The sequence below is a fragment of the Bos indicus x Bos taurus genome, chromosome 13 (genome assembly GCF_003369695.1).
Source record: "Bos indicus x Bos taurus breed Angus x Brahman F1 hybrid chromosome 13, Bos_hybrid_MaternalHap_v2.0, whole genome shotgun sequence".
Classification (NCBI taxonomy): Eukaryota; Metazoa; Chordata; class Mammalia; order Artiodactyla; family Bovidae; genus Bos; species Bos indicus x Bos taurus.
In genome coordinates this window covers 9,912,417-9,937,483 of record NC_040088.1, presented here as the reverse complement: position 1 = coordinate 9,937,483, position 25,067 = coordinate 9,912,417, and the positions used below count along the sequence as shown (strand labels likewise).

Below are 25,067 nucleotides of genomic sequence, written 5' to 3'. Positions count from 1 at the left end.
CTGAGTGACTGAACTAAACTGAACTGAGAAAGATGCTAACTAAAACCTTCAGCAGTGCATCACTTCTCACTCATCAGATTGGTAAAAATCGAAAAGATTTTGCTCATGTTTAATTTTACTAGGTATGCCAAATGTATTTTCAAACAGGTTGCATGAATATACACTCTTACTAGTAACGTGTGACAGTTTCTTCTCTCTACAAACAATGAGGAAAAGGTAGACAACCCAGCGAGAAATGAGCCAGATGCCTGAGTTAACAGAAAATTAGAAAATCCAAGAAAGTGGTTACCTGTGTGGAAGATGGACAGGTAAGAAACTGGCGAGGAATAAATGTTGATACGGCATATATACAAGAAACACTCTCTTTTTGTTCTTGGTACGTGAGTGCAGGCTGCCATTTTAATGTTTTAATTCTTTAAGGAGTATCAGTTCTACACACGTTTTTGTTTGCATAATTTATTTTGTGAGGAGCTTTTTCTTTTTTTAAGTAGCCTGCCAACTCCAACATCTTGTATTTGTTATAGCTCCTTAATGTTTCAGCAGCACTGGTGGACACGATGAGGTCTGAGTCCCAAGAAACAAAGGATGGAGATTTAAACTGTTTGACTATAAAATACTTAGTTTGCTTTCCTCCCTGTCTCAAGGCTATGGTTTTTCCTGTGGTCATGTATGCATGTGAGAGTTGGACTGTGAAGAAGGCTGAGCACCAAAGAATTGATGCTTTTGACCTGTGTGTTGGAGAAGACTCTTGAAAGTCCCTTGCACTGCAAGGAGATCCAACCAGTCCATTCTGAAGGAGATAAGCCCTGGGATTTCTTTGGAAGGAATGATACTAAAGCTGAAACTCCAGTATTTTGGCCACCTCATGCGAAGAGTTGATTCATTGGAAAAGACCCTGATGCTGGGAGGGATCGGGGGCAGGAGGAGAAGGGGACGACAGTGGATGAGATGGCTGGATGGCATCACTGACTCAATGGACGTGAGTCTGAGTGAACTCCGGGAGTTGGTGATGGACAGGGAGGCCTGGCGTGCTGCGATTCATGGGGTCGCAAAGAGTCGGACACGATTGAGCGACTGATCTGATCTGATCTGTCTCACTCAGAATTCAATTGTTATTTCCACACTTCAGTTTCTCTCCCAGACAATACCTAACTTCTGGGTATTCATTTTTTTTACTCTGAACTTTGACAACAGTGACAAATACCAACTCAGACTAGCTTAGGCAGTTTATTGGGTCATAACCGAACTATGGGAAAGGTGTGGGAAGAACTGCTCTCAAGATAAGGGGAATGAAGGGCTGACTGGTCCCTTCTGAAGCCTCTCTTACCATCATTTCTCTGCTTTTCTAATTGAATTAGATTTATTTTTCTCAAAAAAGTTCCCTTCTCCAAGACTGAAACCATAGCTTCAGGAGTTTCCAGGCTCATCTCTCCTACCTTTACCAAAAGGAGGGACTTCCCCTTAGTGTCCATTTAAATGAAGGATATCAATAGACCACACGCACGCATACACACACACACACACACCCTCATCTGTGACTGGGTGTCAGGCTTTCATGATCAAAACTTCCCATTAGATTCCTAAGTTGATGGTGCAAAGAACCAGGAGTTCTTCGGAAGAAACAGGGGCCTGTTCTAAAAAGGCAGAAGCCATGTTGGATGTATGCACTGTAGATATCCACCTGATAGATGATTTCTACTTTCTTACTTTTATTTTACGGGTGTTTTCTCTCTTCTTACTGAGATTTCAAGAGCGTCATGCCACTCCAGATATCGAATGCCACCTTCCCTATTACTTTCTTGGTCCACTTCAGGGATTGCCTGTGAAATGGAAAAGTATAATGATTAGTCATTAAACGTTCAGGGCAAATTTGCCTTTGAGAGGTTTTCTTGGGATCAGGGGGAGAATGAAAGAAAAGCCTAGTATGATGCTGGGAAGAATAAATTGTTAGGGTAGGTCTGGCTGGGGCTTGCAGGAGCCAGGGAGTACTGGGGAAACACCTTTGCTATGAAAACAGTACACCGGCCCTACCACTGATTTGTTGAATGACTATGGGTAATTCCTCTCTCTCCTTTGGGCTTCATACTCTTTAAGTATAAAGAATTTTGTCATGACGGTGCCTACAGACCAGCCAGCCTTACTCTTTTGTGAGAATATGAGATAGCTCTTGGGGCTATTAGAAATTATATAACAACTGCCCTTTCTCCCTGTGGATAATCCCTGGGGGAGGGCCCAAGGTCCCTCTCAGGATAGGGGTGGATATTTCCTGGTAGAACTAAGAAAAAGTAAGTCTTATCCTTTGTGAAACCACAGACCCACCCTTGGCACCAGGCCAACCTGGAGCTGCATAAAACTAGGCTTAGCTTCAGCTCTCAGCTATATGCCTTCCTGACAACATGAAGACTACAAGCTTCTTGGTCCAGGTGGTGGGCCTTCTTGTCCTTGGGACTCTGGTGGCACAGGCAGCTGTCGTAACAGGTGAATGGATGAGTGGCCTGGGTGGGGCTGGCTTGGGTTGAGGAGAAGATGTTGGAGGCAGCCTGGGTCTTGACAAGGGGCAGCATGCAGAGCTGGAGCCCAGTCTTCCGCCTGGACAGAAGGTTTTGAGTGTATCCAGAGAAGTAGGAAATTGCCCACTAGACTCCATGTGCATTCTGCCCCAGACTGAGAAATCAGGGCTGTTTGTGGAAGGACTGTTGTAACATGACCTTGGTCTCAAGCATGGATACTTGGACAGAACATGCAATGAAGTAAGGATCCCCAGCAATCTGGGCCCTGGGTGTGGGGGGTCTCTTCCCTGCCTGCCTGTCCCATCAAAGCACATCAGTCCTGTAAGAGGAGGTTAAGAACTAACAGGGCCTCAGAAATCATGGAGTCTGAAGACCTCTGTTTTCCAAAGCAGGACACTGAGACCTAGAGCGAGGTGAGGAATTGTCAGGGCAATCTCCAGAGCCAGGATGGAGCTCAGGTCTCCTGGCATGTGTCTCAAAGCTCCTTGTCCTTCCACCAAGTTTCCTCAAAGATGACAATGTGTCCTCATCTCCTGAAAGTCACTCCTCCCTGGCATATCCTCATGAGGGCCCCAGGACCCAGAATGGAGGGTGAGGGGAAGAAATGGACACCCAAAGGAAACCTGGTCCTATGGAGCTTTTTCCCAAAGCCCAGAGAACAGCCATCCGAGAGTGCAGACCCCAGCTAGCCCTGGTGAGCCTTCTCTATCTCAGTGTCCCTCAGCTTAAGGGACACCACAGTGAGCAGTGGCTGGACCTGGAGGAAAGACTAGATAGTTGAAGCAGACACATTGGTCTAAATGTGGGGATATTTGTTTCAACAGGTAGTCTGAAAGGTCAAGGAAATGTTGTATTCAATGGAAGGGGTCCAGTCAATGGTCAATCTGCTGACAAAGAACAAGATCCAGTGAAAGGTCAAGACCCAGTCAAAGGACAAGATGTAGTCATAGCACAAGACCGAGCCAGACTTCCATTCAAGCGTGGCTCCTGCCCCAGGGTTCTGTTCAGGTGCTTAATGATGAACCCCCGTAACCGGTGTCTGAGAGATGTTCAGTGCCCAGGGGCCAAGAAGTGCTGTGAAGGCTCTTGTGGGAAGACCTGTATGGATCCCGGTGAGGTGAGAAAAAGGTGGAGGGAAAGGAGGCCCGTGAAGGGGCAGAGAGGCCGACTGGCGGAGGGCGATCCTAGGCTAGTGGGGAGGGGACACGGGAGGTGATGGAGAGACTGAGGGGTCTCAGGGGCTACAACTGGGGTCCTGAGAAGTATGGCATGTGGATTTGGTCCTGCCTCCCACTGCCTCTGAGTCTCTCACCTGCTGACTCATGTTTCCGATTTTCTTCTCTCTACCAGGTAGAGTCTGTGCTTGTGCACCTGTGAAGTCCCCAGGGATGCAGGCCCTGGTGCCTGTAGCACGACCCTCTCCCACACTGCCCCTTCTTCCTCTCATCCGGGAGGCCCAAGCTTGAGCATGGACTGCCTCCCTCATGGACTTTCCAATAAAAGACTGCTTTCAACTCCATTTGTTTCTGGCTCCTGTGACCTCTGGGCCCCCGAGAGCTCAGGGGAGATGGGTGTGGGTTTGGGACTTCCTGTCTCCAGTGGAGAGTGGAGCAGGACCCATGGCAGATGTTCTTGGGGTGTGAAGGAGAGCAGGGGCAGGAACAAGAGGCCTATTCCTAGGGTTCCTTGCAGAAATCCAAAAATCAACCCAAGAACCGCAGCCTCCATTTCACCAGGAAATGGAAACCTAGATATTTGGCCTCTGGCCTTGGCCTCAGATCAGGGAAATAAACCCCTAAACTTCCTACTGACCTCCACTTCTGACCTGGCTATGATCAACCCTGCCAGTGTGACCAACCAACCCTCCTGGCTAAACCTCTGACTCCCTCCTTCCCTTCCTCTAATGTTTCCCATGAATCTGTATCCTCCAAGAAGACAGAAAGACAGATGCCAGGAAATCCCTGCTCACGAAGCATTTCACCTGTCCATGCCTGAGGTGACCTCCAGTAACACGTAATTCCTTTGGGTGAAGCAATATCCTCTCCCAGCCTTCTATTTCAAGATGTGAGTGAGGAGGCAAGACACATCTATCCTTCCGCGTCATTGCTGAATAAAGTTCTCTGGGGACATACAAGTTGGGGTAGACTGACTGGAGGACTGAAGACAGCAGGAAGATATATGTTGGGTAACGTTGGATGACCTCATGGCTTTGCTGTTGGCTCAGCTGCCCCACTGCCCTTGTGCAATGGAGTTCTCCAGGAAGAAGTGGGAGGAGCCTTGGGGTGCAATGGACACCCCACTTGGGAGTCAGGAGACCTGAGTTCTAGCTCTAGGCTCCTCCCAACTTGCTAGATGACTTTCTCTCTCTGAGCCTCAGTTTTGTCTATTCAGTTTGAGGGGAGTTGGATGAAATTATTCTGGAAGTATAGTAATGAATTTCAGTTCAGCCCTGATATTCTGGCGCTGAAATGTCTCTTCTTTGTGTATGTGTGTGTTGGACTCTGCTAGAGGGGAGGTGGGGAGCAGACGCTTTGTTGGGGGTGAGAGAACAGAGAGCCCAGTGTCCCTTAGACACCCCCCCAGGAGCCAGGGTTCCCCTCTGATTCTCCAGGGGATGGACTGGACCACGCATCTTGGAGCACAGACAAGAGCAGTGCCTAAACTTCTGGCCTGAGAAACATATACTACACCACTGGTGGTAAGAATGGTTTCTGTCTTAGTGTTTTGTCTCTTCCAGATCCTGCACTAAACATGTCATACGTATTGTCTTATTTCTCATTAAAACTCCCTCAGATGGGTCATATACACCTCTTTAATTTTGTTAAAAGATTGAAACCATGGGACTTCCCTGACAATCCAATGGGTCAGACTCTGCGCTTCCAGTGCAGAGGGTGTGGTTTTGATCCTCGATCAGGGAACTGAGGTCCTGCAAGGCACACGGCACAGTAAAAAAACCAAAATGATTGAAGTCATGAAAGCATCATTAATCACCCAAAGACACAGAGCTAGTAAATGATGATAAGTCCTAGTTTTTCAAAATTTTTATTAAAGTATAACTGATTTACAATGTTGTGTTCATTTCTTTTGTGCAGCAAACAGATTCAGTTATCCATATCCACACAGACTCTTTTTCATATGCTTTTCCATTACGATTTATCACAGGATACCGCATATAGTGCCCTGTGCTATACAGGAGGGCCTTGTTGTTTATTCATTCTATATATTATAGTTTGCACCTACTAATCCCAAACCCCCAATCCTTCCCTCCCTGCCGCCACCCCCTTGTAAGCCTAAGTCTGTTCTCTATGTCTGTGAGTCTGTTTCTGTTTCACAGACAAGGTCATTTTTGTCACATTTTAGATTCCACCTATAAGTGACATCATACAGTATTTGTCTTTCTCTTTCAGACTCTCTTCACTAAGTATGATAATCTCTAGTTTCACCCATGTTGCTACAGATGGCATTATTTCATTCTTTTTTATGGCTGAATAGTACTCCACTGGGTGGGTTATGGTGGAAAGATCTGACAGAATGTGGTCCACTGGAGAAGGGAATGGCAAACCACTTCAGTATTCTTGCCTTGAGAACCCCATGAACAGTATGAAAAGGCAAAATGATAGGATACTGAAAGAGGAACTGCCCAGGTCAGTAGGTGCCCAATATGCTACTGGAGATCAGTGGAGAAATAACTCCAGAAAGAATGAAGGGATGGAGCCAAGGCAAAAACAATACCCAGCTGTGGCTGTAACTGGTGATAGAAGCAAGGTCCGATGTTGTAAAGAGCAATATTGCATAGGAACCTGGAATGTCAGGTCCATGAATCAAGACAAATTGGAAGTGGTCAAACAAGAGATGGCACGAGTGAATGTTGACATTCTAGGAATCAGTGAACTCAAATGGACTGGAATGGGTGAATTTAACTCAGATGACCATTATATCTACTACTGTGGGCAGGAAACCCTCAGAAGAAATGGAGTAGCCATCATGGTCAACAAAAGAGTCTGAAATGCAGTACTTGGATGCAATCTTAAAAACGACAGAATGATCTCTGTTCGTTTCCAAGGCACACTATTCAATATCACAGTAATCCAAGTCTATGCACCAACCAGTAATGCTTAAGAAGCTGAAGTTGAACGGTTCTATGAAGACCTACAAGACCTTTTAGAACTAACACCCCAAAAAGATGTCCTTTTCATTATAGGGGACTGGAATGCAAAAGTAGGAAGTCAAGAAACACCTGGAGTAACAGGCAAATTTGGCCTTGGAATATGGAATGAAGCAGGGCAAAAACTAATAGAGTTTTGCCAAGAAAATGCACTGGTCATAGCAAACACCCTCTTCCGACAACACAAGAGAAGACTCTACACATGGACATCACCAGATGGTCAACACCAAAATCAGATTGATTATATTCTTTGCAGTGAAAGATGGAGAAGCTCTATATAGTCAACAAAATCAAGACCAGGAGCTGACTGTGGCTCAGATCATGAACTCTTTATTATCAAATTCAGACTTAAATTGAAGAAAGTAGGGAAAACCACTAAACCACTCAGATATGACCTAAATCAAATCCCTTATGATTATACAGTGGAAGTGAGAAATAGATTTAAGGGCCTACATCTGATAGATAGAGTGCCTGATGAAGTATGGAATGAGGTTCGTGACATTGTACAGGAGATAGGGATCAAGACCATCCCCATGGAAAAGAAATGCAAAAAAGCAAAACGGCTGTCTGGGGAGGCCTTACAAATAGCTGTGAAAAGAAGAGAAGCAAAAAGCAAAGGAGAAAAGGAAAGATATAAGCATCTGAATGCAGAGTTCCAAAGAATAGCAAGAAGAGATAAGAAAGCCTTCCTCAGTGATCAATGCAAAGAAATAGAGGAAAACAACATAATGGGAAAGACTAGAGATCTCTTCAAGAAAATTAGAGATACCAAGGGAGCATTTCATGCAAAAATGGGCTTGATAAAGGACAGAAATGGTATGGACCTAACAGAAGCAGAAGATATTAAGAAGAGGTGGCAAGAATACACAGAAGAACTGTACAAAAAGATCTTCATGACCCAGATAATCACGATGGTGTGATCACTCATCTAGAGTCAGACATCCTGGAATGTGAAGTCAAATGGACCTTAGAAAGCATCACTACGAACAAAGCTAGTGGAGGTGATGGAATTCCAGTTGAGCTATTCCAAATCCTGAAAGATGATGCTGTGAAAGTGCTACACCCAATATGCCAGCAAATTTGGAAAACTCAGCAATGGCCACAGGGCTGGAAAAGGTCAGTTTTCCTTCTAATCCCAAAGAAAGGCAATGCCAAAGAATGCTCAAACTACCGCACAATTGCACTCATCTCACATGCTAGTAAAGTAATGCTCAAAATTCTCCAAGCCAGGCTTCAGCAATACGTGAACTGTGAACTTCCAGGAGTTCAAGCTGGTTTTAGAAAAGGCAGAGGAACCAGAGATCAAATTGCCAACATCTGCTGGATCATGGAAAAAGCAAGAGAGTTCCAGAAAAACATCTATTTCTGCTTTATTGACTATGCCAAAGCCTTTGACTCTGTGGATCACAATAAACTGTGGAAAATTCTTCAAAAGATGGGAATACCAGACCACCTGACCTGCCTCTTGAGAAATCTGTATGCAGGTCAGGAATCAACAGTTAGAACTGGACATGGAACAACAGACTGGTTCCAAATAGGAAAAGGAGTATGTCGAGGCTGTATATACTCACCCTGCTTATTTAACTTCTATGCAGAGTCCATCATGAGAAACGCTGGGCTGAACGAAGCACAAGCTGGAATCAAGATTGCCAGGAGAAATATCAATAACCTCAGATATGCAGATGACACCACCCTTATGGCAGAAAGTGAACAAGAACTAAAGAGCCCCCTGATGAAAGTGAAAGAGGAGAGTGAAAAAGTTGGCTTAAAGCTCAACATTCAGAAAATGAAGATCATGGCATCTGGTCCCATCACTTCATGGCAAATAGATGGGGAAACAGTGGAAACAGTGGCTGACTTCATTTTGGGGGGCTCCAAAATCACTGCAGATGGTGACTACACCATGAAATTAAAAGACACTTAATCCTTGGAAGGAAAGTTATGACCAACCTAGAGAGCATATTCAAAAGCAGAGACATTACTTTGCCAACAAAGGTCCATCTAAGTCATGTATGGATGGGAGAGTCGGACCGTAAAGAAAGCTGAGTGCTAAAGAATTGATGCTTTTGAACGATGATGTTGGAGAAGACTCTTGAGAGTCCCTTGGACTGCAAGGAGATTCAACCAGTCCATCCTAAAGGAAATTAGTCCTGATTGTTCATCGGAAGGACTGATGTTGAAGCTGAAACTCCAATACCTTGGCCACCTGATGCAAAGAACTAACTCATTTAAAAAGACCCTGATTCTGGGAAAGATTAAGGACAGGAGGAAAAGGGGATGACAGAGGATGAGATGGTTGGATGGCATCACCGACTCAATGGACATGAGTTTGGGTAAACTCTGGGAGTTGGTGATGGACAGGGAAACCTGGCATGCTGCAGTCAATGGGATCGCAAAGAGTCGGACGTGACTGAGCAACTGAACTGAACTGAACTGAGAGGACACTGCTCATGCCACTAAATTATTCTAACATATCAGAGACTCAGGGTGTTTTGCCTTATCATTTATTTCTCAAAAGAGACCACAGGAAGGAGGTTACTATGCCAACCAGGCAGATGGAGTGCCTGCCAGTGGAGCTGAATCTCAGACTCCAACAGGAGAGATGCTTAAAGAGCAGGGACCTCCCAGTAAACTGTTGCAGAACACTTTCTGATATTCCTGGGACATAATGAGGTAAGATGGCAGGGCTAGCAGAGCTGAGGGTCAGTGGTCTGGGTTGGAGCCTGCAGGGAAAGTGGGTGTGCCCAGTAGGGAGCTACCTGCAAGTGTGGGGAAAATGTGCAAGACCCAGTATGGAGACTTCATTTTCCTCCACAGTCTGTGCTGGCTGCTGGGCATTAGATAAAATAGCAACGTCTTCCACATATAGCAGTGACCACATATAGGAGAGCAACCTCGTCATCCCACCCTCCCAAGCTCTTGGTTGTGTCTCGAACCCTTGTAATTGTCCAAGCCACCTTCTTTGTTCTTCGTGGCTTGAGGGTGCGCCAAGACCCTCTCCAATGTGAGTATTTTCTTGCTTGCCCAATATGTAGCACTGGCTCAACTCATTACTGGATTTCCTTCAGTGGCTTTGTGTTGTAGCTGTCAACTTTGTGTGACCAGGGGTGGAGGTGAGTTGAGGAGCCTCCTGTGTCTCAGTCATGGACCAGAACTTCCTGTTTTCAGTTCTTTTACATATACATCTGGGAGTGGAATTGCTGAGTCATCTGGTAATTCTATGCTGATCTTTCGGAGGAACTGTCAGGCTGTTTTCCACAGAGTTCACACCATTTTACCTTCTCCCCAGCAATGTACAAGGGTTCCAATTTCTTCACCTCCTGGCCGATGCTTGTCATTTTCCATTAATTTTTTTTTTCTTATAGTCACACTATTGGGTATGAAGTGGTATCTTGTGATTTTGATTTGCATCTGTCTAATGACTAATGACTGGAGAAGGAAATGACAAACCACTCCAGTATTCTTGCCTGGAAAATCCCATGGATGGAGGAGCCTGGCAGGCTACAGTCCGTGGAGTTGCAAAGAGTCGGACACGACTGAGCAACTTCACAATTCACAATGACTAATGACGGAGAAGGCAATAGCACCCCACTCCAGTACTCTTGCCTGGAAAATCCCATGGACCGAGGAGCCTGGAAGGCTGTAGTCCATGGGGTCGCTAAGAGTCGGATACGACTGAAGTGACTTAGCAGCAGCAATGACTAGTGATGTTAAGCATCTTTTCCTGGTCCTCACTGGCAACTTGTGTATCTTCAGAGAAATGTCTAAGTTCTTTGACCATTTTTAAATTGGGCTGTTCATCTTTTTAATGTGGAGTTGTGAGAGATCTTTGTATAGTCTGGGTCATAGGCCCTTATCAGAGACCTGCTTTGTTTCTTCTTCTCAGCAGAATCTTCTTACTATCCTGCTAGGATCCTTTGATCCACAAGTTTTTAATTTTGTTGAACCTTATGTGTTTTAAATATCCTTTGATTTGAAGCTATTATATATAAAGCAGTCAGTGGACTTACTCTTTGAGCTACCTCTCTCCCTCATCCTCCTATCTGACAGAAGTTTTGGTATTTGTACATTACCACAATAGGTCACATTTACATACTATTTATTACTCCTTCATCAGACTTAATTCCACAATGAAAATGTTCAGTACTCAATAATAATATCTTGTCTCTTGGAAACTCCCCAGGAAAGTTATCAGAAACAATATTTCTTGAGTTCTTGCACATTTACAAATATATTTAGGTCAAGGACAAATTAGTTGTACAAAAATCCTCAGTGCATATTTTCTTCCATAGAGTATCTAAGTTTTGCTTCACTATTTTCTGGCATTGAGTATTTCTATCTTACAACCTGGTTTTTTAAGATTTTGTTTCTTTTTTAGTTGGAGGGGGAGTGTTGGCCTCATGAAGGCTTCTATTTTTATCTTGAAAGACCACAATATTTACTTGCATTCATCTTGTGTTTACTATAATGTGAGCTTTTAATTGTAGACCGAAATCTTTTATTTCAGAAATATTTTCCTCAATTATTGTTTTAAATAATTCTTCTGTTTTGTTGACTTGGTTTTCTTCCTGGTAGGACTTGATTTTTGTGTCTGGTGGATCTTCACTGACTTTTTAATATTTAAGACTGTGTTTTTAAGCTACTTCTTTTGTTATTTTTATTTTTATGTTATATGCTTTTTTAAATGTTTTCCTTTTTCTTCCTTATGTTAATTAATCCTTATTTATGAAATATTTTTCTTCTTGTCTTCAATTTCTCTTCTCTCCATCAGATTCTATTTCACATCTTCCTGTTACTTTGCTATCTCCTCTTTGGGTTTCTATATTTCTGTCTTATGATGGTTCCTCATACCTCTGGGCTTCCCTGGTGGCTCAGATGGTAAAGAATTTGCCTTTAGTGTGGGAGACCTGGGTTCATTCCCTCGGTTGGGAAGATCCCCTGGAGAAGGGAACAGCTACCTACTCCAGTAATTTTGCCTGGAGAATTCCACGGACAGAGAAGCCTGGTGGGCTACAGTCCATGAGGTAGCGGAGTCAGACACGGCTGAGCAACTTTCACTTCTCCTCATACCTTTATTTTGCTTCACTAGTTTAAAAATCTATTTTAGATTATAATTTTTCTCTCAGCTTTGTGGTGACATTTTACTGGGGATTTTAAAACTCCTCTTTCAAATGCTTTCAAGGTTTGCTTCTCATTTCTGTTTTTTTAAAAAGGAGTCTCTTTATACAGCTTATATGATTTCCAAATTTCTTTCTGATTTTAAAATAAGAGTCAGGGACTGTCTTTTGAAAGGAGTATCTTATTTGAGTGGGAAAGGTTGGAAGTAATAGGTTTCTTAATTTAGCTCAAGGGCTCCCTCCTCTGTTGCAGTTTTCCTAATACATAGGTGGACTTCTCTTTCTTAGGTACTTGTTGAAAGAGGAGGGCTCCCACCATCAGACCTGGCCACTATGTGATATTACTCCAGCATTGCAAGGTAATGACCACTCTCATAAATACCCTGTATTCTTCTCTATTTATTTTATTCATATCTCCCAGCACTTGTGTCCTGCCTTGCTTATTCTCAGACCCACTCACTTCAGCTCCCACTCTAGGTGGGCACTTTGCTTTCTGAGAGGTGAATATTTTCTAATTGGAAGTGTAAGTATGGGAGGGAGTTGGGGTATGGCAGGTCCTGTGCAGAGTCTCCATCTACATGCATTTCAGCTGCTCCCAGACTGCCTTCTTGCAGGGGTTGTAAATCAAATGCCTATCTTTTCCCAGACTCTTTCATATCCAGGATTTCACGGGTGATTCGGGTTCTTACAATGAGATGTGCTCATACAATAGCTGAAATTCTTTTTCTGCTTGAACTACCTAGGTGATTTCTTTTGACTGCCTCTGATTCATGCACTGTTTTACTTTTATATTATGACATATTTTACACATCCCTTTGTAACACTTATAATGATTATATGTGTATATAATCATTTCTTTAGATGCAACTCTCAATTACCCTGTTTTCTCCACTTACGTGATTACTTGAGTGCTTTATTCTAACCTATAATGAATTTTGGTGGCTCAGTGGTAAAGAATCTGCCTGCCAATGCAGGAGATGTGAGTTTGATCCCTGGGTCAGGAAGATCCCCTGGAGAAGGAAATGGCAACCCTCCCCAGTATTCTTGCCTGAGAAATCCCATGGACAGAGGAGCCTGGGGGGGCTACAGTCCATGAGGTTGCAAAAGAGTTGGACACGACTTAGCAACTAAACAACAAATTATGAATTTTGATTTTCTTTATTCAATATGTTCAGGTCATAAGAGTAGTGATTTTGCTGTGATGAAATAAAATTCTTATTTCCAGGCAGGATAAGGAAAAATTAAACACAAAATTCTGTCTTGTATCCGTTTGGGCCTCTTCCCTCCCTCCCTAATGTGTAGTGTGCGCTTGCATTACATATTAACCTAACTTCCTCGAAGATAGGAGTGTCTGCTTGACCTTAAAAATAACATTTCCTCCTTTCCTCTGACATTAGCAATATAATTTCTTAAAGGGATAGCATTCTTCCCCCACTCTGTGGGGATCACGGACTTCCTGCTCTCTTTATGCCTGCTTACCAGCACGATACGTCCTTGGTGAACTTTGTATAAAATATCACTATGTCATTTTGATGTGTGATCCTTTGTCTCAAAAATGTGTATGCCTGTGCCTTCAACTTGCACCTGGTGGAACAGTTTCTCAGAGCTTTCTGAGAGTCTCTGTTCCGGGTTATAATCCTGTCGGGTTCAAATAAAATTCCCTTTCTTCTTAATTGTTAACTGAGCTTTCATCGACAGCTATAACAAGAAAAAAATTAGAAACTGATATAGATAAAGGCAGAGCTACTCGTGCTTGTCCTCTTTCCCGTCCCATCATCATCATGTAACCAGTATTCACAGCAGTGGATTTTCCTTCAAACCCTGTTCCTTTTTCACACATAAGTATTTTTGTATACAGGAATGTTCAACTGAAATATTATCAAAACCCATATATTACTCTCCAACTTTTTTTTTCTGTTGGTAAGATTTCATGGACATCACTGGAAGTCAGTAAACACAGATCTAGTGATATTCATTTTTTGGCAATATATTTATAAATGTAATAGGATCCCATGAGACATGATGAGTTTTTTGATAAATCGACATTTATTTATTTTTCTTTTTCTTCCTTCTATCCTAACTTGTTAACCTGAATCCTCCTTCAGCCACTTAGGGAAAGTATATTAATATTATGATGTGCAGCCTTCCTAATATGACTGTAGCGATATTTGTTTACTATAGCCAAGTTAGAAACATACTCTCATTATGTGCAGTTGTCTGTTTGAGAACTCTCTATTCTGTTTCATTTGCATATATATCTATGGTTGTTGTAATACCACTATCATAATTATTACAGCTTTAAAATAAAGCTTGATATCTCCTACATCAAGTTTTATTAAATTATTCTTATTCAAGAGTATTTTGGCTATCTTGCCTTTTGTAGTTTTTGTATGCATTTCAGAATTACGTTGCCAAATCTCTCTTGGTTTACTTTTATAAAAACTTTTCTGGGGGTTTGAGTGCATTGAGACTAAAAATCAATTTGAAGAGAATTGCCATGCTTATCATACTGAGTCTTCCAATCCATGAACGTGGTATACATATCTGATTTGGGAGTGTTACAAAACGTCTCTCACTAAAGTTTTATCATTTTCTCTGTAGTGATTCTGCACAAAATTTATTACATGTATTTATAAGCTCCTCATATTTTATATGATTATAAAATTATTAAAATTTCATTTGCTGATTTGTGTTGTTAATATATATAGTACCATTGATTTTTGTACATTCCTTTGTATGTATCTGTCATGATAAACTCTCATTGATTCTAACAATTATATGTAGATTTGCTTGGAATTTTATGAACATAGTTGATTTTTATGTTCATGAATCTATGTTCTATGAGTGAGATTTGCTAAAAGCTTCCTTTTTCATAGAATCCTTGTTGATAATTTTATTTTTAAACAGCTTTATTAACATATAATTGACATAAGTTCTTATTAAGCTCTGGTATCAAGATTATGTTTACTTCATAAGACATAAGAAACTGGGAATTGTTTCTTATTTTTATTTATGTCATATTAGAATCAGTTGTTCCTTGATTGCCTTATAGAATGTGCTTATGAAGAGGTCTAATCCTGATGCTTTAATTTGGTCAAATATTGTTGACTGTTGTTTCCATCTTTGTAATGGTTACAGTATTATTCAGATTTTCTACTTTATCTTGTGTCAGTTTCAGTTTAAAAAGTTATTTTTTTCTATGATTCATTTGTACCATTAAGATTTTTTTTGGCACACAAATTGAAAAAAGATTAATGAACCAGTTTCACCAATCTAAGGATATCATGAAGCAGAAATGCAGAAGTCTAGAGCAGAAATAGCCAAACAATAGTAGGCAATCTCTAGATAAGAGGAGAAAAGGGTGCCACCCTGAGGTGTTTTGAGCAGGTCTAAGAATGAGTTAAAATTTTTACTTGCAAACCTTTAACCAGATAAAGACCTTTATAATATGTAAGGAGTGGTTAGAAGTTGAAAAGAAAAAAGCTAATGACTATATAGGAAAATGAGCAAAAGAAATGAAGTTTTCAGATAAAGAAATATAAGTGGCTTTTAAGATATGAAAAATGCTTGAAATAATTGATAGAAAATGCTAACTAAAAACTTCAGCAGTGTATCACTTCTCACTCATCAGATTGGTAAAAATCTAAAAGATTTTGCTCATGTTTAATTTTACTAGCTGATGCCAAATTTATTTTCAAATAGGTTGCATGAATATACACTCTCACTAGTAATGAGTGAGAGTTTCTTCTCTCTACAAAACAATGAGAAAAAGAATAGACAACCCAGCTAGAAATGAGCAAGATGCTTGAGTTAACAGGAGATTAGAAAATCCAAGATAGTGGTTAAGGAACTGGTGAGAAGTAAATGTTGGTAGGGCCTATATACAGGAAATAGTCTCCTTTTTTACCTAGTAAGTGAGTGCAGGCTGCCATTTTAATGCTTTAATTCTTTAAAGAATATAAGTTCTACACTCTTTTTTTGTTTGTATAATTTATTCTGTGATGAGCGTTTTTTTTTTTTTTTTAAAGTAGCCTGCCAACTCCAATGTCTTGCATTTATTATAGCTCCTTAATGTTTCAGCAGCATTGGTGGGCGTGATGAGGTGTGAGTCCAGAGAGACAAAGGATGGAGATTTAAACTGTTTGACAATAAAATACTTAGCTTGCTTTCATCGCTGTCTCGCCCAGAACTCAACTGTTATTTCCACACTTCAGGTTCTGTCCCTGACAATACCTAACTTCTGTGTATTCATTTTTATTACTCTGAACTATGACAGCAGAGACGAAATACCAACTCAGACTAGCTTAGGCAGTTTATTGGGTCATAACTGAACTACGGCAAAGGTGTGGGAAGAACTGCTCTCAGGATAGAAGGGAATGAAGGGCTGGCTTCCAAAGTTTAGTCCCTTCCAAAGCCTCTCTTACCATCATTTCTCTTCTTTTCTAATTGAATTAAGTTTATTTTTCTCAAACAGTTGCCCTCCTCCCAGACTGGAACCATAGCTTCAGGAGTTTCCAGGCTCATCTCTCCTACCTTTACAAAAGGAGGGACTTCCTCTTAGTGTCCATTTAAATAAAGGATGACAACTGACCACACACACACACACCCCTGATCTGTGACTGGCTGTCAAGCTTTCATGATCAACAGTCCCCATTAGATTCCTAAGTTGATGGTGCAAAGAAAGAAGAGTCCTTCAGAAGAAACAGGGTGCCTGTTCTAAAAAGGAAGAAGCCACATTGGGTGTATGCACTGTAGATTCCACCTTATAGATGATTTCTATTTTCTTCCCTTTATGGGTGTTCCCTCTCTTCTTACTGTGATTTCAAGAGCGTCATGCCACTCCAGATGTCGAATGCCACCTTCCCTATTACTTTCTTGGTGCATTTCAGAGACTGCCTGTGAAATGGAAAAGTATAATGATTAGTCATTAAAAGTTCAGGGCAAATTTGCCTTTGAGAGTTTTTCTTGGGATCAGGGGGAGAATGAAAGAAAAGCCTAGCATGATGCTGGGAAGAATAAATTGTTAGGGTAGGTCTGGGTGGGGCTTGCAGGAGCCAGGGAGTAATTGGGGAACAGCTTGGCTATGAAAACAGTACACCGGCCCTACCACTGACTTGTTGAATGACTGTGGGTGATTCCTCTCTCTCCTTTGGGTTTCATACTCTTTAAGTATAAAGAATTTTGTCATGATGATGCCTACAGACCAGCCAGCCCTACTTCTTTATGAGAATGTGAGATAGCTCCTGGGGCTATTAGAAATGATGTAACAGCTACCATTTCTCCCTGTGGATAATCCCTGGGGAAGGGCCCAAGGTCCCTCCCAGGATGAGGGTGTATATTTCCTGTTAGAACTAAGAAAATTTAAGTCTTATCCTTTGTGAAACCATAGACCCACCCTTGGCACCTGGCCAAGCTGAAGCTGCATAAAACTAGGCTTAGCTTCAGCTCTCAGTCATACACCTTCTTGACAACATGAAGACCAGAAGCTTCTTGGTCCAGGTGGTGGTGCTTCTCGTCCTTGGGACGCTGGTGGCAGAGGCAGCTATCGTAAGAGGTGAGTGGACAAGTGGCCTGGGTGAAGCTGGCTTGGGTTGAGGAGAGGTTGTTAGGGGCAGCCTGGGTCTTGACAAGAGGCAGCATGCAGAGCTGGAGCCCACTCTTTAGCCTGGACAGCAGGCTAAAGTTTTGAGTGTATCCAGAGTACTCTTGCCTGGAAAACCCCATGGACGGAGGAGCCTGGTAGGCTGCAGTCCACAGGGTCTCAAAGAGTCGGACACGACCGAATGACTTCCCTTGCACTTTTCACTTTGATGCATTGAAGAAGGAAATGGCAACCCACTCCAGTGTTCTTGCCTGGAGAATCCTAGGGACAGGGGAGCCTGGTGGGCTGCTGTCTATGGGGTCACACAGAGTCAGACACGACTGAAGCGACTTAGCAGCAGCAGCAGCAGCAGAGAAGTAGGAAGTTGCCCACTAGACTCCATGTGCGTTCTGCCCCAGGACTGAGAAATCAGGGCTGTTTGTGGAAGGAGTGTTGTAACATGACCTTGGCCTCAAGCATTGATACTTGGACAGAACATGCAATGAAGTTGAGGAGCCCCAGGAATCTGGGCCCTAGGTGGTGTCTCTTCCCTGCCTGTTTGCTCCATCAAAGCACCTGAGTCATCAGTCCTGTAAGGGGAGGTTAAGAACTAACAGGGCCTCAGAAATCATGGAGTCTCAAGACCTCTGTTTTCCAAAGCAGGACACTGAGACCTAGAGCGAGGTGAGGAATTGTCAGGACAATCTCCAGAGCCAGGATGGAGCTCAGGTCTCCTGGCATGTGTCTCAAAGCTCCTTGTCCTTCCACCAAGTTTCCTCAAAGATGACAATGTGTCCTCATCTCCTGAAAGTCACTCCTCCCTGGCATATCCTCATGAGGGCCCCAGGACGCAGAATGGAGGGTGAGGGGAAGAAATGGACACCCAAAGGAAACCTGGTCCTATGGAGCTTTTCCCCAAAGCCCAGGGAACAGCCATCCGAGAGTGCAGACCCCAGCTAGCCCTGGTGAGCTAGGTCCCTCAGCTTAAGGGACACCACAGTGAGCAGTGGCTGGACCTGGAGGAAAGACTAGGTAGTTGAAACAGACATGCTGGTCTAAATATTAGTAATAGTAGGGATATTTCTTTCAACAGGTCGTCCAAAAGGTCAAGGCACTAAGGAAAGAAATGTTTTAGTCAATGAAAAGAGCCCAATCAATGGTCAACATCCTGTCAAAAGACCAAATCCAGTGAAAGGTCAAGATCCAGTGAAAGGTCAAGGTCCAGTGAAAGGTCAAGGTCCAGTCAAAGGACAAGATCCAGTCAAAGGTCAAGATCCAGTCAAAGGACAAGATCCAGTCAAAGGTCAAGATCCAGTCAAAGGACAAGATCCAGTGAAAGATCAAAATCCAGTCAGAGGTCAAGAACCAGTCAAAGGACAAGATCCAGTCAAAGGTCAAGATCCAGTCAAAGGTCAAGATCCAGTGAAAGGTCAAGAGCCAGTGAAAGGTCAAGATCCAGTGAAAGGTCAAGATCCAGTCAAAAGGCAAGGCCGAATCGGAGGTCCACTCCTCACTAAGCCTGGGTCCTGCCCCAGGGTTCTGATCCGGTGTGCCATGATGAACCCCCCTAACCGATGTCTGAGGGATGCTCAGTGCCCAGGGGCCAAGAAGTGCTGTGAAGGCTCTTGTGGGAAGACCTGTATGGATCCCCAGTGAGGTGAGAAATGGGTGGAGGGAAAGGAGGCCCGTGAGGGGGCAGAGAGGCCGACTGGCGGAGGGCGATCCTAGGCTAGTGGGGAGAGGACATGGGAGGTGATGGAGAGACTGAGAGGTCTCAGGGGCTACCACTGGGGTCCTGAGAAGGATGGCACGTGGACGTGGTCCTGCCTCCCACTGCCTCTGAGTCTCTCACCTGCTGACTCACATTTCCGATTCTCTTTTCTTCTACCAGGTAGAGTCTGTGCTTGTGCACCTGTGAAGTCCCCAGCGATGCAGGCCCCAGTGCCTGTAGCACGACCCTCTCCCACACTGCCCCTTCTTCCTCTCATCCGGGAGGCCCAAGCTTGAGCATGGACTGCCTCCCTCATGGACTTTCCAATAAAAGACTGCTTTCAACTCCATTTGTTTCTGGCTCCTGTGACCTCTGGGCCCCCGAGAGCTCCGGGGAGATGGGTGTGGGTTTGGGACTTCTTGTCCCCAGTGGAGAGTGGAGCAGGACCCATGGCAGATGTTCTTGGGGTGTGAAGGAGAGCAGGGGCAGGAACAAGAGGCCTATTCCTAGGGTTCCTTGCAGAAATCCAAAAATCAACCCAAGAACCACAGCCTCCATTTCACCAGGAAATGGAAACCTAGACATTTGGCCTCTGACCTCTGGCCTCAGACCAGGGAAATAAACCCCCAAACCTTCCCACTGACCTCCACTTCTGACCTGACTATGATCAACCCTGCCAGTGTGACCAACCAACCCTCCTGGCTAAACCTCTGACTCCCTCCTTCCCTTCCTCTAATGTTTCCCATGAATCTGTATCCTCCAAGAGGACAGAAAGACAGATGCCAGGAAATCCCTGCTCACGAAGCATTTCACCTGTTCATGCCTGAGGTGACCTCCAGTAACACATAATTCCTTTGGGCGAAGCAGTATCCTCTCCCAGCTTTCTATTTCAAGATGTGAGTGAGAAGGCAAGACACATCGATCCTTCCATGTCATTGCTGAATAAAGTTCTCTGGGGACATACAAGTTGGGGTAGAGTAGACTGGAGAAGGCAATAGTACCCCACTCCAATACTCTTGCCTGGAAAATCCGTGGACGGAGGAGCCTGGTAGGCTGCAGCCCATGGGGTCGCTAAGAATCGGACATGACTGAGCGACTTCACTTTTTACTTTCATGCATTGGAGAAGGAAATGGCAACCCACTCCAGTGTTCATGCCTGGAGAATCCCAGGGATGGGGAAGCCTGGTGGGATGCCGTCTATGGTGTCGCACAGAGTCGGACATGACTGAAGCGACTTAGCAGCAGCAGCAGCAGCAGACTGGAGGAGTGAAGACAGCAGGAGGGTGTATGTTGGGTAACGTTGGATGACCTCATGGCTTTGCTGTTGGCTCAGCTGCCCCACTGCTCTTGTGCAATGGAGTTCTCCAGGAAGAAGTGGGAGGAGCCTGGGGGTGCAATGGGCACCCCACTTGGGAGTCAGGAGATCTGAGTTCTAGGTCTAGGCTCCTCCCAACTTGCTAGATGACTGCAGATAAATCTCTTTCTCTCTCTGAGCCTCAGTTTTGTCTATTCAGTTTGAGGGGAGTTGGGTGAAATTATTCTGGAAGTATAGTAATGAATGTCAGTTCAGCCCTGATATTCTGGTGCTGAAACATCTCTTCTTTGTATGTGTGTGTTGGACTCTGCTAGAGGGGAGGTGGGGAGCAGACGCTTTGTTGGGGGTGAGAGAACAGAGAGCCCAGTGTCCCTTAGACACCCACCCAGGAGCCAGGGTTCCCCTCTGATTCTCCAGGGGATGGACTGGACCACGCATCTTGGAGCACAGACAAGAGCAGTGCCTAAACTTCTGGCCTGAGAAACATATAATACACCACTGGTGGTAAGAATGGTTTCTGTCTTAGTGTTTGGTCTCTTCCAGATCCTGCACTAAACATGTCATAAGTATTGTCTTATTTCTCATTAAAACTCCCTCAGATGGGTATATACACCTCTTTAATTTTGTTAAAAGATTGAAACCGTGGGACTTCCCTGACAATCCAATGGGTCAGACTCTGCGCTTCCAGTGCAGAGGGTGTGGCTTTGATCCTCAATCGGGGAACTGAGGTCCTGCAAGGCACACGGCACAGTAAAAAAAACCAAAAAGATTGAAGTCATGAAAGCGTCATTAATCACCCAAAGACACAGAGCTAGTAAATGATGATAAGTCCTAGTTTTTCAAAATTTTTTATTGAAGTATAACTGATTTACAATGTTGTGTTCATTTCTTTCGTGCAGCAAACAGATTCATTTATCCATATCCACACAGTCTCTTTTTCATATGCTTTTCCATTACGATTTACCACAGGATACCACATATAGTGCCCTGTGCTATACAGGAGGGCCTTGTTGTTTATTCATTCTATATATTATAGTTTGCACCTACTAATCCCAAACTCCCAATACATCCTTCCCCGCCCCCACCCCCTTGTAACCCTAAGTCTGTTCTCTATGTCTGTGAGTCTGTTTCTGTTTCACAGACAAGGTCATTTTGGTCTTATTTTAGATTCCACCTATAAGTGATATCATACAGTATTTGTCTTTCTCTTTCTGACTCTCTTCATTGAGTGTGATAATCTCTAGGTTCACCCATGTTGCTACAGATGGCATTATTTCATTCTTTTTTATGGCTCAATAGTACTCCACTGTGTATATATCACACCTTCTTTATCCATCCATTTGTTTTTGTTTTTGTTCATCTGTCGATGGTCATTTAGGTTGTTTCCGTGTATTAGCTATTTGAATAGGCTGTATGAACATAGTGAAGTGAAGTGAAGTCGCTCAGTTGTGTCCGACTCTTTGGGACCCTGTGGACTGTAGCCTACCAGGCTCCTCTGTCCATGGGATTCTCCAGGCAAGGATACTGGAGTGGGTTGCCATTTCCTTCTCCAGGGATCTTCCCAACCCAGGGATCGAACCCAGGTCTCCCACATTGCAGGCAGACGCTTTACCGTCTAAGCCACTAGGGAAGCCCCAATATGAACATAGCGGCATAACTAAATCCTATTTTATTTTTAAGTTTTTGGCTGCACCACACAGCTTATGGGATCTCTGTTCCCCAACCAGGGATTGAACCCAGGCCCAGCCCATGGCAGTGAAAGCACCAAGTCCTAACTGGATCCCCACGAATCCTATTTTTATTATAAACTAGCAATAATCAGAAGATGGAAAAAAAATTCCCAATACTAATATCAACACAATTAAACCACTCAACAAATAAACTTAATGAGAGAAGGCAGAATTTTAAAAAAGAAATGTAAACAAGTATTCATATAGCAAACAAAAAAGTCTTGCATAAATAATTAACATGTTCCAGAATGTGAAGGTTCTGTATGGTGAAGACAGAAATATTTACCCCTTTGATTTTATCTCTTTCCTCTGTTTTATTGAGATAAAATTGACATATAACATTGTATAAGTTTAAGGTGTATAACCTGGTGATTTGCTATATGTATATACTGCAAAATATTTAGCACAATAAGAATAGTTCATAAATCTTTCTCAGGTAATGGCTATTTTATTGTTGTTGTTGTTATGGTGAGAACATTAAAGCTCTACTTTCATAGTAACTTTCAAGGATGCAATAGTTTTGCCCCTGCACAGCCTCCCTTCGTGATTTTGGCACCAGATTAACAAAACAATCCAAGGAAGCGGTGGTTGTTATTGTTATTCAGTCATTCAGTCGTTCAGTCGCTCAGTCACGTCTGACTCTTTGTGACCCCATGGACTGCAGCACGCCAGGCTTCCTTGTCCTCAACCATTTCCCAGAGTTTGCTCAAACTCATGTCCATAGAGTCAGTGATGCCATCCAACCATCTCATCCTCTGTCGCCCCCTTCTCCTCCTGCCTTCAGTCTTTCCCAGCATCAGGGTATTTCCAGTGAGTCACTTCTTCACATCAGGTGGCCAAAGTATTGGAGCTTCAGCTTCAGCATGGACTTTAGGATTGACTGGTTTGATCTCCTTGCTGTCCAAGTAACTCTCGAGAATCATCTTTTAGGATTTTAAATAGCTCAAAAGATGATGACACAAGGGGTTAGGGACAATAAAATGTCTGTAGAGGGGACTTACCTGGTGGTTCAGTTGGGTCCACCTGCCAATGAAAAGGACATGGGTTTGATCCCTGGTCCGGGATCTAGGAACCCACATACAGCGGGGCAAATAGGCCCACAAGCAGCAGCTACTGAGCCTGTGTGCTCTGGAGCCCATGCTCTGCAACAAGAGAAGCCGCCGCAAAGAGAAGCCTGCACATCGCAACCAGAGAGTAGCCCCCTTTCACTGCAACTAGAGAAAAGCCTGTGCACAGCAGTGAAGACTCATTGCAGCCAAAAATAAATGAATAAATACATAAAATTATATAAAAAAGAAAAGTCTGTGAGTAGATGTACTTTCCCTTTTTGTTTTATATCAGTTGTACAGGGAGAAATTTAGGAAGAAAAGCTTTTACCAATTTCACTCAGCAAATCAGGGCCACCAAGACCGGATTCCCTGTCTCCTGGACCAATGTTCATTCTACTTAACTTTGGAACTTGCTGGTTTGATCAAATTCTTGTAAATGTAAATTTCTCTGATTCCGACTGATGCCTGAACATTTGTCTTCTGACACCTGGAGCCCACAGGCATTAAAACATTTTAATCATTTATAGTGTCAAGGGGGAGTTATTCACTCAAAGAAATAAGGGATTCACAGCATGATAAGGGGCCCATTTGGGGAGACATGACTCTGGACCAGGTCTCCATCGGTTCCATGTCCCCATTTAGACCAGGTTCTGCTCACTTGGGAGCCTGTACCTGGGCAGAGAAGAGAGTCTTTTCATCCCTAGTCAGACATTCAGCCTCATATTCCTTCCAGGTACCTGCTATTCTCTGTCCTTGTTGGATTCAGAAGCAGGCAGTACTGTGCCCAATCCACTTAGGCTCAGAGAAGTTCCACACTCTGAACCTCACTGACACCATCTGTAAAAGAGAAGAGAGCAGGTGGAGGTTTTCAAGCTCTTTGCACAAAAATTCCAAATAACCTAGAACCTATACAGGCATATCTGACATGTGAATAACTGCAGGCAGAAAGTCAGGAGGAGGGTCAGAAAGTGGGTTTATGACTTCCAGGCACTGTTAAGGTCACACAGACACACACACAAAACCCTTTGAGCTATGCATAGTAGATTGAGAAGAACAAACATCAAATGTTCAGTGCCAGTGGGAGGACTCATTCTTGCTCCCTACTTCCACCTGCTGGATCTAGCATCCAGCAGCCTAGAGCGCCCATCAGAGGCTGGGAGCCTTCTGCCCGTCTCTGAGGTTTCATGGTCACCCCTGAGGCAGAACAACAGCATCACTCAAAGGTTACAGAAAACTCTGAAGTGCTTCTGACGCCCTATCCAGCGCAGGACAGGGATGCTCTCTTCCCACTGGGCGTGTGTGTCATCCTTCTCGGGGTGCCAGTCCGAGGCGTCAAAAACATGGCCTAGCATTTTTCAGCTCTTGGCAACTTCCCTGATCGCGCAGCCTTCCATCTAGTTAGAACAGACAGTACACTTTGAGATGATCATGAACCACTTCTTCACTTAAACATGAAAAACCTGAGGCTCAGAGAGGATGAAGAAAGGCTTTCCAAAGTCACAGAGTGCGCTCCAGCTGGGTCCACAACCAAGATGTAGAACTAACTTCCTGATTGTGTTGTCAGTACTGCATCATTTGTTTCGTGCAGGTTAGTCCCTAAGATGAGATCAATATTCTTGAGTGATGGGACAGCACATGGAAATACGTTGATGGAAACGCATAGAAATGGAGAAGATGGTGCAGATGGAAGCAATTTGGCTGAAATGATCCTCCACAAATCTGTCAAATCAGCTATTCTCAATGTTAAGGCAATTATCCTCAGTGGGGTCTTTGGCTCCCCCTTATTCTTCCTTTTCAATGATCTTGGCTCCTTGTCTTTTCTACTTTCACAATATTTAGAACAACAGCTCTGGTAGACTCTTTCAGCCTCTTTCACTGTTTAAGGGACT

General features: G+C 43.6%; 2 protein-coding genes across 2 annotated transcripts; both read left to right on the top strand.

Moving 5' to 3' along the window:
* The first annotated feature begins 2,313 nt into the window (after positions 1–2,313).
* Positions 2,314–4,029, top strand: LOC113902986 (elafin-like). The gene is made up of 3 exons (XM_027558462.1): positions 2,314–2,478; positions 3,335–3,627; positions 3,861–4,029. The coding sequence occupies exons 1-3, from the start codon at positions 2,397–2,399 to the stop codon at positions 3,885–3,887; spliced, it is 402 nt and encodes a 133-aa protein (XP_027414263.1). The 5' UTR covers positions 2,314–2,396; the 3' UTR covers positions 3,888–4,029.
* An 8,018-nt stretch (positions 4,030–12,047) lies between these two features.
* LOC113902985 (elafin-like) lies at positions 12,048–19,433 on the top strand. Its single transcript, XM_027558461.1, has 4 exons — positions 12,048–12,151; positions 17,182–17,346; positions 18,467–19,030; positions 19,265–19,433. The coding sequence occupies exons 2-3, from the start codon at positions 17,265–17,267 to the stop codon at positions 19,027–19,029; spliced, it is 645 nt and encodes a 214-aa protein (XP_027414262.1). The 5' UTR covers positions 12,048–12,151; positions 17,182–17,264; the 3' UTR covers position 19,030; positions 19,265–19,433.
* The last annotated feature ends 5,634 nt before the right edge of the window (positions 19,434–25,067 follow it).

Coding starts and splice junctions, on each gene's coding strand:
- LOC113902985 (XM_027558461.1), top strand. CDS start 17,265: ATGAAGACCAGAAGCTTCTTGGTCCAGGTGGTGGTGCTTCTCGTCCTT. Junction 17,347..18,466: donor AGAGGCAGCTATCGTAAGAG/GTGAGTGGACAA, acceptor TTCTTTCAACAG/GTCGTCCAAAAGGTCAAGGC.
- LOC113902986 (XM_027558462.1), top strand. CDS start 2,397: ATGAAGACTACAAGCTTCTTGGTCCAGGTGGTGGGCCTTCTTGTCCTT. Junction 2,479..3,334: donor ACAGGCAGCTGTCGTAACAG/GTGAATGGATGA, acceptor TTGTTTCAACAG/GTAGTCTGAAAGGTCAAGGA. Junction 3,628..3,860: donor CCTGTATGGATCCCGGTGAG/GTGAGAAAAAGG, acceptor TCTCTCTACCAG/GTAGAGTCTGTGCTTGTGCA.